The following is an 11,626-nucleotide window of genomic DNA, read 5'->3' as shown; positions in this document are numbered from 1 at the left end:
TCAGTCAACAGTATAAATTAAAAAAATTAAAAAAACATATTGCTCATCAGTTATAAAACTTTGGAATGACAAGGCACAGGCCCGTGAAGCTCCGTCACTGTCCACTAACAGCTTCAATACAAATAAAACATGTTTAATGTTTAAACAATCTAAACTACAGTAGCAAGTGCAATTATTAAATGTCCACATGAAAAGAAATCTTTTTTCAGTGTCTCCCGGCTGCACTGTGTCTCAGTTATTGCATATATAACAAATAACAATTCAATAAAAGTGGTAAATATATGCATTCACATATTATTATTAGTGTGTGTGTGTGAGCGACACACAACACTGGAGGTAAGAAGAGGTAGGCTATTCATTCAGGGTTTTATCTATTTGTGTGTGTCTGAATGAGTTCATATGTGTCATATTGTTTGTTATTTAGCATTTAGTGTTATAACATGGTGATTTCACTGGGTGGCAGGGTGAGCCTCTTCTCCCGTACCGACATCATGTTTTCCACTTGCATGGCGATGACTCGACACAACTCCAGACCCTGCGGACAAACGCCACCAGCGTGAGCACGGAGACACACAACACAGCGACATCACTGAAAATGATCATGTGTGACCTCTGACGTGTGTCCTCGTCTACGTTTATGTAATACCTGCTCCAGCTGCAGCTGAATGACCCGCTGAGTGTTCATGTCCCCCAGCGTGAGGTCTACATACGGATAACTCGTTCCAGCGTTGGGCCTCTGAGTGCGGCTGGACTGCACCTCCACCAGGGGGACCACTGCCATTTGTTCCTGCACCACAGACACCAAAGATTAAAACACACAAGTGTCCACTGAAGAAAAATATGCAACTCTAGGTTGTGGGCTCACGTTTCAGTCGAGATCAGCATATCTGAGCCTTGTGAATGTCTGTGTGGTGTCTTACGTGTGTATTTTTGTGCAGGAAGTGGAGACCGTGTTGATTGACAGCAACAATACAGGGGGCATAGAAGGTGGTGGAGCTGCTGCTGTGGATGTAGAAGAACGACGAGCCGAACATGGGGAATGCGCTGACCAACCCTGCACACACACACACACACACACACACACACACACACACACACACACACACACACACACACTGAATTTAACAAGACTGAGCACATGTTGTCACTTTTTATTATTTGAGAAGAGGAATTGCATAAATAGGAAAAAGAAAAACCCTGACATTATCAGAGGCGACTCTCAAACTTTTAAATGTCAGGTTCAGTTTCCTCATCACGAGGAATACTGCACAACCTGTGAAGACAGTTGTATAATGTTTTCTGTGGATCTGAAGGAGCTTTGCTGAGTCTAAACAAAATTACCCCGCTGTGTCATCAGAGTTATCTCGGCTCGGGTTTGGAGACAGACAGCCTCTGTTACAAAGGGCACTGAGTTTAACAGGCAGGCACAAGAGTCTAATGAAAAACGCTGCATTACGAGGGAATGTAGGATGCAGTATCTCTGAGACTTAACCTCAACGAGAAAGTCAAAGTCAAGAAATCTCTGCCTCTGCTGCTTTGAGTTTGACTGTTTTCTTTGTTTAATATGTCTGTTACAATAGAAGCGAAAAACCAAAAACACTGTTGAACTACTGCAAATGTACAAATCAGACTGAATCTGGCAATGACAACCATGTTATAAGGTCAAAAAAGGTCCAGAACAAGTGAAGTCAACATGGATAAGAGGTGTTAAAGTGTTACAGTTAAATGGAAATGAACCAACTACATCTGCTGATAAGGACTCTCTGAAACAGTTAAAGCTGCAGAACAAGAGAGTAAGAGGGTCTGCAGTTCAGATTAACACAGAATGACTGATCAACAATGCATTTTTTTTAATGAAATATCTACACAAATAAATCTGAGCCAAATAAATATGTAATAAATATCCCAAAAATATGTGCAAAAGCGTTGTATGTGAAATTTGGTGACTACATATACTGTTTGTATATAGTGAGAGCATTATCTACAGAGAATTGTGGCAAATTTGTGTGGTAAGTGGTCGGCCTGTACATAGCTGTTCCTGAGGTATGTTTTATTTAGTTTAAGAAGGTGTGAAGGTTGGGCAATACGACAATGAATACACAAAATACATGTCGACCAGCAGAGATCTTGCTGTACAGGTTATACTATTGTAACTATTCCTTTTATATGTGTTGTTGAATTGGACTAGGGCCTACTGTGGGTAAAGTTTCAGTGAACAGGAATGTTTCATGACTATATTTGATTTTTATCAGATTTGATACTTTGATTTGTCAGATTTTTAACTTGCTGGATTAGCCAAAAACTGCTATTGATGTCAAGTTAATTTACCCACAATCAGTTTTTTTCTGAAATTTCAAACAGAAAATTCATTTATTTTCCAGAAAATATGCCTTATCATGATGACACATATAAATATCATGAGTAAAAATGACATGTACTGATACAGGATTTTGTCCATATTTGTTATAGGTGTAGAGAAAATATAACAATATCTCAAAACTGACCACTTCAGTCAAAATCACAGCTTTTACCTGCAGTGTTTCCCCTAAATATGAAGAGGGATCTTACCCAGAAACTGTGCTCTGGCCTGGTGCGGGCTCAGGGTCTGCACTTGCTGCATGTGCTGCGTCACCATGGTAACCCACTGCTGCGGTGGCTGCTTTTTGAACAGAGGTGTGGCGATATACTCCGACAGTTCATGTCTGGAGGAGAGAGAGAGAGAGAGAGAGAGAGAGAGAGAGAGAGAGAGAGAGAGAGAGAGAGAGAGAGAGGGACATGGGTGGAGGGAGGGAGGCAAGGCGGAGCAGAAACAGAGTCTCAGATAAACAGAAGTCTGCTTCACTCAGTGATTTCCAACTTTTCTCAAAATGATTTTCCACAACTCGGTGAGCCGTTCTGTTCGGCTGTTGGCTCTACGTGTGGGAGGAAAGAGGAAAGAGGGAGTGATAACAGCAGCAAAAAGCAAGAAACGCCAACAGAGTTTTACCAGTAGAGAAAGATAAGAGACTCTTGCTCCTTAAATACAACTATTAGTGAGTGCAGTGGATTTTCGTCTTTCCAAAGACAGATTTGTGCCTGAATGTTGAACTTCAGAGCTGAATGGTGAAGCTAAAGCTCAGTGAAGCTCCAGAGTAGGTGCGTTGGTCTTCATGTGTTGTCTGAATTTAATAAAGAAAAACATCCACAGTGGAAAAATCTGTGCTAATTTCCAGATATACTAATTAAATCATATTGGTTTGGTGTACAGAGAAATTATGAAACTAGAATTGATTTTGTAAGGTGTAATTTATGCTGAAATAATGAATGGATAAAAATTAAGACAAACTGTTCAAGAATAGGTTTATAATTTTTCAAGCCCATCCTGAAACAACAGTCCTCTTCTAATGTGCTTTCTCTCTAAGGGATGAGGGGCCAAAATCTGTGCATTTAAAAGTTAATATGAGACTTATATGAGGCTTAAACAGTCTGAATGTGTCATATCAATTGTGTAATTGCCACATTTAAACTCTTTTTAGCATTGAATTCCCTCTCTGCGCTTCCTTAGGCAGTGTTGCCCTGTTCAGCTGTAGTGGAAGTATACAAATGTATTTATGAGAAACTAGAGGCAAAATGGAAAGAACTGGTGGAGAAAATTAAAAGTGGGGAGAAAATTAGAGGCCGTGTTGACTGTATTTGATCAAAATGGGCTAAATGTCTGTGTGGTGCAAACTGAAATCATTAAGAGACTGGGAAGAACTTTGTGGGTGGAAGTGTGTTTAATATCGGTACATGCAGGTTATGTGTATGTATATTTCACAGATGTAAATGTATTTTTCATCATGTATTTAGGAAAATCCCCACTGTGTTTTTCTCTCTCTCTTTTTCACTTTTCTTGTTTTATTTTTTTGGACACAAACTGTAAAAATGTGATGAACTGGTGTTAACGTGATGATATGATTGATAAAGTTGTAATTATTATTATGTAAAGTTGTTATTATTATTATTTTCTCACATGCTGGGGATGAAGATGATGTCTTTGGCTCTGTGCTGCAGCGCTGCCAGTTTGGAGATCTGGTGGAACTGTTGATCGCTCACTTTTCCGTGTGGAAGAACGTTTAGCAGACCTTTACGGTAGTCTGGCAGGATCTGAGCACACACACACACAAACACGGTTACAGACTCAAACACACACGTAAATAACAGTGTGTGAAGTACAGTATCACCTGTCTTACCTGGTTATAGTGCATGGCCACACAAAGCTCGTTCTCAAACTTGAGCGCCTGAGTCCAGACGACCCGTCTGAACCAGAAACTGTAGTTGGTGTCGACTAGTTCCGCCTCTGTCGCCACATCCAGGATGTACTCGTTTTTGTGCAGAGGTCGCACATTCTGACCTGGACACACACACACACACACACACACACACACACACACACACACACACACACACATGGATTTATTACACAGAGATAATGCATTTTTAAGACGAACCTAAACTACTGGATTAGTTAATTTCGCCTAAAATATCGAAAAAACTAACCATGACAAGTCATTTCAAACTATTGACACAATAATTAATTGTACTTATATTTATTAATTGTATTAATACTTGTAAAGCCACATGTCATGTGAGCTGCTGTGATCCTGAACAGCCACCAGAGAGCAACCTGATACATGACAAGGAGATTGTTTCCCTGCACTCATACAAAGTTTAATGTGTGTGAGACAGAGAGCGAGAAAGACAGAGTGTGTGCCTGAGGAAGAAGATTACACAGGGGAGTAAACGCACCTCGATTGGTGACTAAAAATATGGAGTATTCTTCCATCGCCTCCAGTCTGTGTAACGCCATCTCATAACACAGTTCTTCAATCACCTCCAGGGCAACCTGAAAAACAGCAATAGTCGAACAGTCCGGACCTCATTACACTGATGAAGACTTATTTATCGAATTATCAACTGTCTAATTATATATTTAAAAAAAGTTTTTCTTCTTCTTTTTCTCTTTGTTTGCTTCTTCTGGCTGTTCACTGCTTCTGTAGATATTCAGATTTAATGCTACTACATTTGCATATGTGTGTATGTAAGTATGAGTGTGTGTATTATTATGTATTATATTTATCTGCGTTTATGCATTATTTATTTTGGGGGAATTAGACATCACAACAGCGTATATGCATATATATCCATGTATATCCATGTATGCTATATGTTGTATATATTACATCACTATAACACAAAACAAACAAACAAAAAAACCCACCAATATCAACACACACACACACACACACATTTAGAGCATCGCAGCCCCCCTCACTCCACACTTACAGAACACGTTTTGATTTTCACGTGACGTTCGATGCCTCCAGGAAAGAGAAACAGCTGACGTTTCGAACTGCGTCCCGCCTGAGGAAGTAAAAATACACACTCGTATACTATGTATTCTATATATACTATACATACACACATGATACACCATGATATTAATACACCGAAAGTACACTCACTCACGTAATGCTTCTTGTGCTTTAAGTATTCCTATTTTGAGCTACTTTATACTTTCACTACAATAGATTTGAAAGGGATTTTTTCTTACTTCACTACTTTTATGTTACAGCATTAGTTACTTCATACCATTCATCACAATATTATACATACAACTCATATTACCAGCTTATAAAAGGTGGTGTATTGTTATGAATTAAACTGTCCAAAAATAAAAGGCTATATTCTATATCTTTATTATGGTCAACAAATGTCATGAAAAGACTAAACTAACCATTGTTTATTCTATCTCTCAACTTTCCTACTCTGTCCCTGTCTCTCAGCTCACTGGTTCCTACTGAAGACATAAATCTTTGCAAACAGGTCACATATATATAGTCTCATATTTTTAAAAGTGATTTCCTAAAACAGCTGGGCACAGCTGTTTTTAGCAAACATCACTCAAAGAGGAAGCATTTGATGGGAAATATTTTAAGGCTAAAGTATTCATGAAGAAAACGTCACCCAGTGCAGCAGTAAGGCTGACTGATGTGTTTTTATAGTTTCTGGAGTGGAGAGGAAAACGCTGTATCAGGCAACAATTAACAATAAAATAATGAGTTCATTGTTGGTTTGGTCTTGTATTGTTGAAAATAGTAAAAATATCATCAATCTTATCTTTCAAAATGAACTCTGATTTGACCTGTTACCACATTAAATTGCTTCGTACTTCAATAATAGTTATACAATAAAGTAACTTGTATAATAATAAAGTTCTGAGCGAGGCTGCTCTGCATAATGAATACTTTCACTTTTAATACTTTAAGAAGTTTTGCTGCCTTCAACTCTCTTACTTGTAAGACTTTCATGTGTAATGTATCTTTACACTTTGGGTATTGGTAGTTTTATTTAAGGAAGCAGTGTGTAGGATTTAGTGGCAACTAGCAGGAGGTTGCAGATTACAACCCATCGCCCTCACCCCTCTGCTTTAAGTGTGCAGGCGAACCTACAGTGGCCACAAAACTTGTGAAAGGCCCTAACTAGAGCCAGTGTTTGGTTTGTCTGTGTAGATATAAAGGGCTCAATCCAAGGTAACAAAAACACGATTCTTATTCTTAGGTGATTACACACTAATGAAAACATACTTATGAATATTACTTTCCATTTCTGACAGGTCTGTCACACTAGATGCCATTCAATTCTACACGCTAAAACTTTAAATAAAGGATATAATGAATAAAAGAAGGCACTAACCATCATGGCTTTCAGCTCCATGCTGTTGGGAGGAACAATACGTCCACCACATTGGAACGTCTTCTTCAGATTCTGCTCGCAGGCTTTAGCAATGCCTAAAACATTTAAAGAAAACATTACACGCTGGCCGCATTTGTTAATGTGTACACATGGTGATAATGTGTGTGCTTGCGTGTGTGTTTTTACCCTGATACTGAGTCCCAGCGCTGCGAGAGGCCTGCTGGAGATATTTCAACAGGAAGGGCTTGAGGACTTCAGAGCAGCGGTGGAAAGTGGTCAGGATGTACAGCAGCCTCCAGCCACGTTGGCAACTGTCACTGTGGAGCACGAAAGCTCACAGTCACACTCAGGATCACAGACCGAGGTTCACTCTGTGTTGGACTAGTGTGTACGTTGTAAGACTTACGGTTTGGAGCTGGTGTTAGCAGTAAGCTGTTTGATAACTTGGCAGTAAGCCTCATCCCTCATCAAGGTGAACTCTCCTATCAGCTGAGGGAGGACACACAAACACACAAACACACAAACACACACACACACACACACAAACATACATGCACAGATTAGCAAAATGTTAAAGAGAAAATAGCAACCTAACAAATAACTGTGTGTATATGTGTGTGTGTGTGTGGTTACCTTTAGGAAAATGTTGACCACTTCTTGTTCGGTCGATCCCCTTAACGGAGAGTCACCCATGAAGCGCATCACCGCTGCACAAATTACACATCCAGGAGCACACACACATATCAACGCTATTTAAGTCTTGAATAGTAGACTTGGTAAAGATATACAGCTTGCTTTGATTATTTAAAATCTAGTACATGAGCTTGTCTCATTTCACCAGAGTAGTAATTAGAGGCCAGCTGTAATAAGATGATGTAATTAGAGGAGAGATGACTTACACAGGAAGAGATCCGCTGCCACTCTGTTCATGGCCAGGTCAGTAAACTCTATCAGAGACTCGGTAAGAGGAGTCTGCAAAGGAGGAAAAACCACACAAAGGAGGTGTAATATAAACAACTGGTTACACTGGAAACTAATATGAATGTATTAGATGATTAACTCTTGCGGTGTGATAAGATGTTTTAAGTTACAGTGATGAGGAAGGAAGGGCACCTTGGAGAACTTGATCATTTCAGTGGGTTCCCTGATGTCTCTGCTCTTGCTTTTGCTCTTCAGGGAATCGCTGTGAACAATAATTGAAGAATTGAAGGTCAGCATTTAGATTTAAACAGTGATGGAGGCAGTATTCAGAGTATTCACTTCAATTAAAGTAGCTACAGCAAACTATAAGATATCTCTTTTATACGTTAGCATGAAAATGTATTTAAATTAACTCGTGCAGATTGGACCATGTACTGTTATAGTATTATTTTTGTTCCTCATTATTACTGATGCATTAACATGTAAACAATACTTACAGTCATGCTGATTTGAGCTACTTTATATACCGTTTAATCTGTAACAATGCATCATATGACAGTAACTACAGCTGTTAAATACAGCGGAGGAAAACGTGTAATATTTCTCTCAGACTTGTGGTGGAGTAGACAGACAGGTTTTCTGCAATGTTCTACCAATTTAATTTGAGTTTGACCTGCAGACACCCTGAGCGGCAATATGAAGAAGCATGAAATGGGAATACCCAAGAAAAAGTAAAAAATGCCTCAACATTTTTCTTAAGTACAGTAAATGTTTTATTTCCATAGCTGGATTTAAAAATGAGATGGTCTCTGTGTGTGAGTGTTTTCCTGTGTGTGTGTGCGCATTGTTTTGTTAATCTCACCCCCTCCCGCTGGCTCCCTGTCTGAAATACTTCTTGGCAAACTCCAACATGTCATATTTACTGTCCTGCAGAGTCCTCTCATCCAGATCTCCATCAGCAAAGCCGTCAAGGGAAACCTTCTAAAAGCAAAAAGGTTGATAATTAAAACAATTTAATGCTCAGTTCAGAAAGACAAAAACAATGTTATGTGTTGTGTTTGTGTCTGTGCACCTCAATCGTTTGATCTATCTCATGTGCAGCCATGGTGGACGCCACGGCAACAGCCACAGCTGATGACACCGCAAACTGTCCCGCTCCGCCTCGAGGCTCCGACTTGCGGTCCAACGGCAAGGACAGGAAGTCAGGAGGCGCAACAGGATGGACGCAGTCAGCCGGGAACGTACCGGAGCGGCCGAACACGGCACCAAACTTCCAGCCTGACAAACCCACACAAAGACACAGACACAGACAGCAGAGGGATTACATCACCCAGTCATACAGAATAACAACCCTCCTTTCTGCTGTAAGTCCTGATCAATATCCGCCTCTCCTCTGACAGAAAGATCCTTACCTGCATCCTCTTCTCTTATCATTTACAAGACTTAATTCTCCTCCACAGCTGATAACCTGACAATTAATGTAGCCTTTGATCTAATTATACTATCTGTGCCAGAAGTCATATACAACACTAATAAATATTTCTAGACTGACAATGGATCAAATGACTTAAAAGTGTAATGTGAGAGGGGTCGCTGAAAGTGATGAACCCACTGAGATTTTTCACCCATCTCAGCTGAGGATAAGTGTCTTTGGTTAAAGCAAAAAAAGCTCAGATAAACCCACTTCACCCTACCAAACAGCTGACGGGCAAGGTTAGTGACAAGCTGAGGATGAACATAGTGGAGGTGGTGGAGACTAAAAACAGAGCTAAAAGGAGAGTGAATATTGTAATTGTTAGGTGGCCACAGAAACATGACTCTGACTAATGAATGTTAATGTTGCTCTGTGTCTTCTGGATTTGTACATGAGCAAATATTTGCCATAAAATTAGTCATAAAAGCTTTATAAGGTGTTTATATTACAGTTTTGTGTTTACAGCTTGTTCTGCTTCACACATGTGGCCCAAAGCACTTTAAATAATTTAACTTGTAGCCCATACATAATATGATGTAAATACACACTCACACACACATATACACATGCAGTTTGACAATATCTTATACTGACATTGGATATTGTTAGGATTAATGCCTAAGTACATTTTTACTGGAGTAAAGGTGCCCGGTGCTTTTTAAAGTTAAATTCTGGAAACATGAGCACAGTGAACAATGTAAGATTGATTTATGGCAGCCTTGGAGATTTTCAGGGTTTAAAGAAAAAATAAATACATTACAATAAATGACAAATACAGTATGTGTGCAGGACAGGTGCACTTTCAGTTTAGTCTGTTCAATCCATCCACCATCTATTTGACGTGACTTTTTCTCATCTGTAATCCCATTTCATCCTTTGTGGCCTCAAGAAAAAAATATGAATCAATATTTTTTAAATTGAGTTGCCATCTTCCATCTGAAAAACAATTTTCTGATACAATATTGTATTTAAAGAGCGCCATGGGCACTGTCAACATCACTGTACCTATTTCTGTAAACTACCATGACAGCTCTGGGGTACACAGACAGTCCACGACAGTAGATCTCTAAAAGCTGTCAGTTTGGACAGCTTAATTTTGAGCCCTGACGGTGACGCTGACATGTGGTTTCCACTTGTAAAAATGTGAAACTGATAGATCGGATTGTGAATCAGACAAAATAAAAAGATTGTATGAACACTCACCAAAGTCTTGAGAGTCTTTCTTCAGCTCCTCCAAATACACCACCTTCTTCCTCACCACACAGCCATAGCTGTAACCTGGAGGACAGATAAACACACACACACACACACATGCTTTGATCACTTATTCACCAAACGACGTCAGGGCTTTTTTCACTACCTTTGCATCAGTGTCTCACCTTTCTCCAGCCCGTCCAGGACTTGCAGCCTGACGATGTCGCCTTTGTGGAAACTGAGCATTGAGCGGTCGTCTGTCACAAAGTTACGTTCTGCAATCACGTAGTCTGAGTCCTGAGAGGAGGAAAGAAAATAAATATTCCAGCACTGTTACCTGTAGGCAACTGTTTACCTCAACCTGACTCATCTACTCCTGATTCAGATCTTTTGGTGAATCTTAAAAACTATGCGTGGAGAATAACTTATTTATCTTTTGGGGACCAAATAACAGCAGTACTAATTTGAATGGAAGTCATGTTTGTGTGTGTACTTAACCTTTTTGATTTCATTGATGAAGGTGTCTATGAGATGTTTGACTTGTAGTGCTTTAGCTGAAAACAGGATCAGCTTCTCGTTGGTCAGATTGAACTCCAACATGTTTTCGGAGGGAATGGTCACAAACAGGATGTCTGCAAAACTGAACAAATGAAGGGCGATTAATTGATGGTCATTTACTCTCACGGACAAAAAAACGCACAAATGCAAACAAATAACTTCATGTAAAGAGCCTTTTTCACAAGGTTTAACATAGTAATGTCCTGTTTTAACCATCTAGCTTCGTTAAAATAAACATTTTTAAGTGGATCAAATACTTTCAGGATTTCTAATACCAATCAGTTTTTAATTCCACATACAGCAAAAATATTGATCCTTAGTAAGTGAGATGATTCAATAAGATGAAAAAAAGTAAAATAAAATGATCCTGAAAGGTGAAAGATATACATTTTATGCACCAACATTATTATAAGAAGAAGCAGTAGAGATATTTCAGAAATAATTCAGCCATCACATAGTAAAAATAACAGAAATGCTGCTGTGAGTAAAGCATGACTCTGAAATGCACACATAAAAACGACTTAAAGATAATATAATGTTTGATGAGAGTCTGTGTGACTGAATAAGTGTGAATTATTTATTGAGAGTTAATTTTAAATGTGTCGATGTTCCTCGTTTTAAATCATTATTTAAAGTTGGAGCGCTGTCAATCATTATTAAGCAGCATAAAGTGGAGATATTCATAAAGTACAATGCCTCAAAAGTAGTTATACATTTCACTACTGGCTCTGTGCTGGTTTGAAATGAAAAAATAGGCTTAACGCC

At 39.1% G+C, this 11,626-nt stretch overlaps 1 protein-coding gene across 1 annotated transcript in view; it reads right to left on the bottom strand.

Annotated features, from left to right (window-relative positions):
* Positions 1-433: 433 nt before the first annotated feature.
* The window catches only part of myo15ab (myosin XVAb), a 44,647-nt gene continuing 33,454 nt past the window's right edge, over positions 434-11,626 (bottom strand). The window contains 19 exon segments of the mRNA XM_062426234.1: positions 434-535; positions 647-787; positions 921-1,054; positions 2,569-2,702; positions 3,992-4,125; positions 4,212-4,372; positions 4,768-4,864; positions 5,305-5,382; positions 6,715-6,809; positions 6,901-7,031; positions 7,121-7,203; positions 7,348-7,421; positions 7,614-7,686; positions 7,828-7,897; positions 8,498-8,613; positions 8,708-8,913; positions 10,313-10,387; positions 10,489-10,600; positions 10,802-10,943. Of these exon segments, the coding sequence (XP_062282218.1) occupies positions 434-535; positions 647-787; positions 921-1,054; positions 2,569-2,702; positions 3,992-4,125; positions 4,212-4,372; positions 4,768-4,864; positions 5,305-5,382; positions 6,715-6,809; positions 6,901-7,031; positions 7,121-7,203; positions 7,348-7,421; positions 7,614-7,686; positions 7,828-7,897; positions 8,498-8,613; positions 8,708-8,913; positions 10,313-10,387; positions 10,489-10,600; positions 10,802-10,943 (2,158 nt within the window).

Source organism: Scomber scombrus, chromosome 2, assembly GCF_963691925.1.
Source record: "Scomber scombrus chromosome 2, fScoSco1.1, whole genome shotgun sequence".
In the NCBI taxonomy this organism is placed as follows: Eukaryota; Metazoa; Chordata; class Actinopteri; order Scombriformes; family Scombridae; genus Scomber; species Scomber scombrus.
This window is presented reverse-complemented; position numbering and strand designations above follow the sequence as displayed.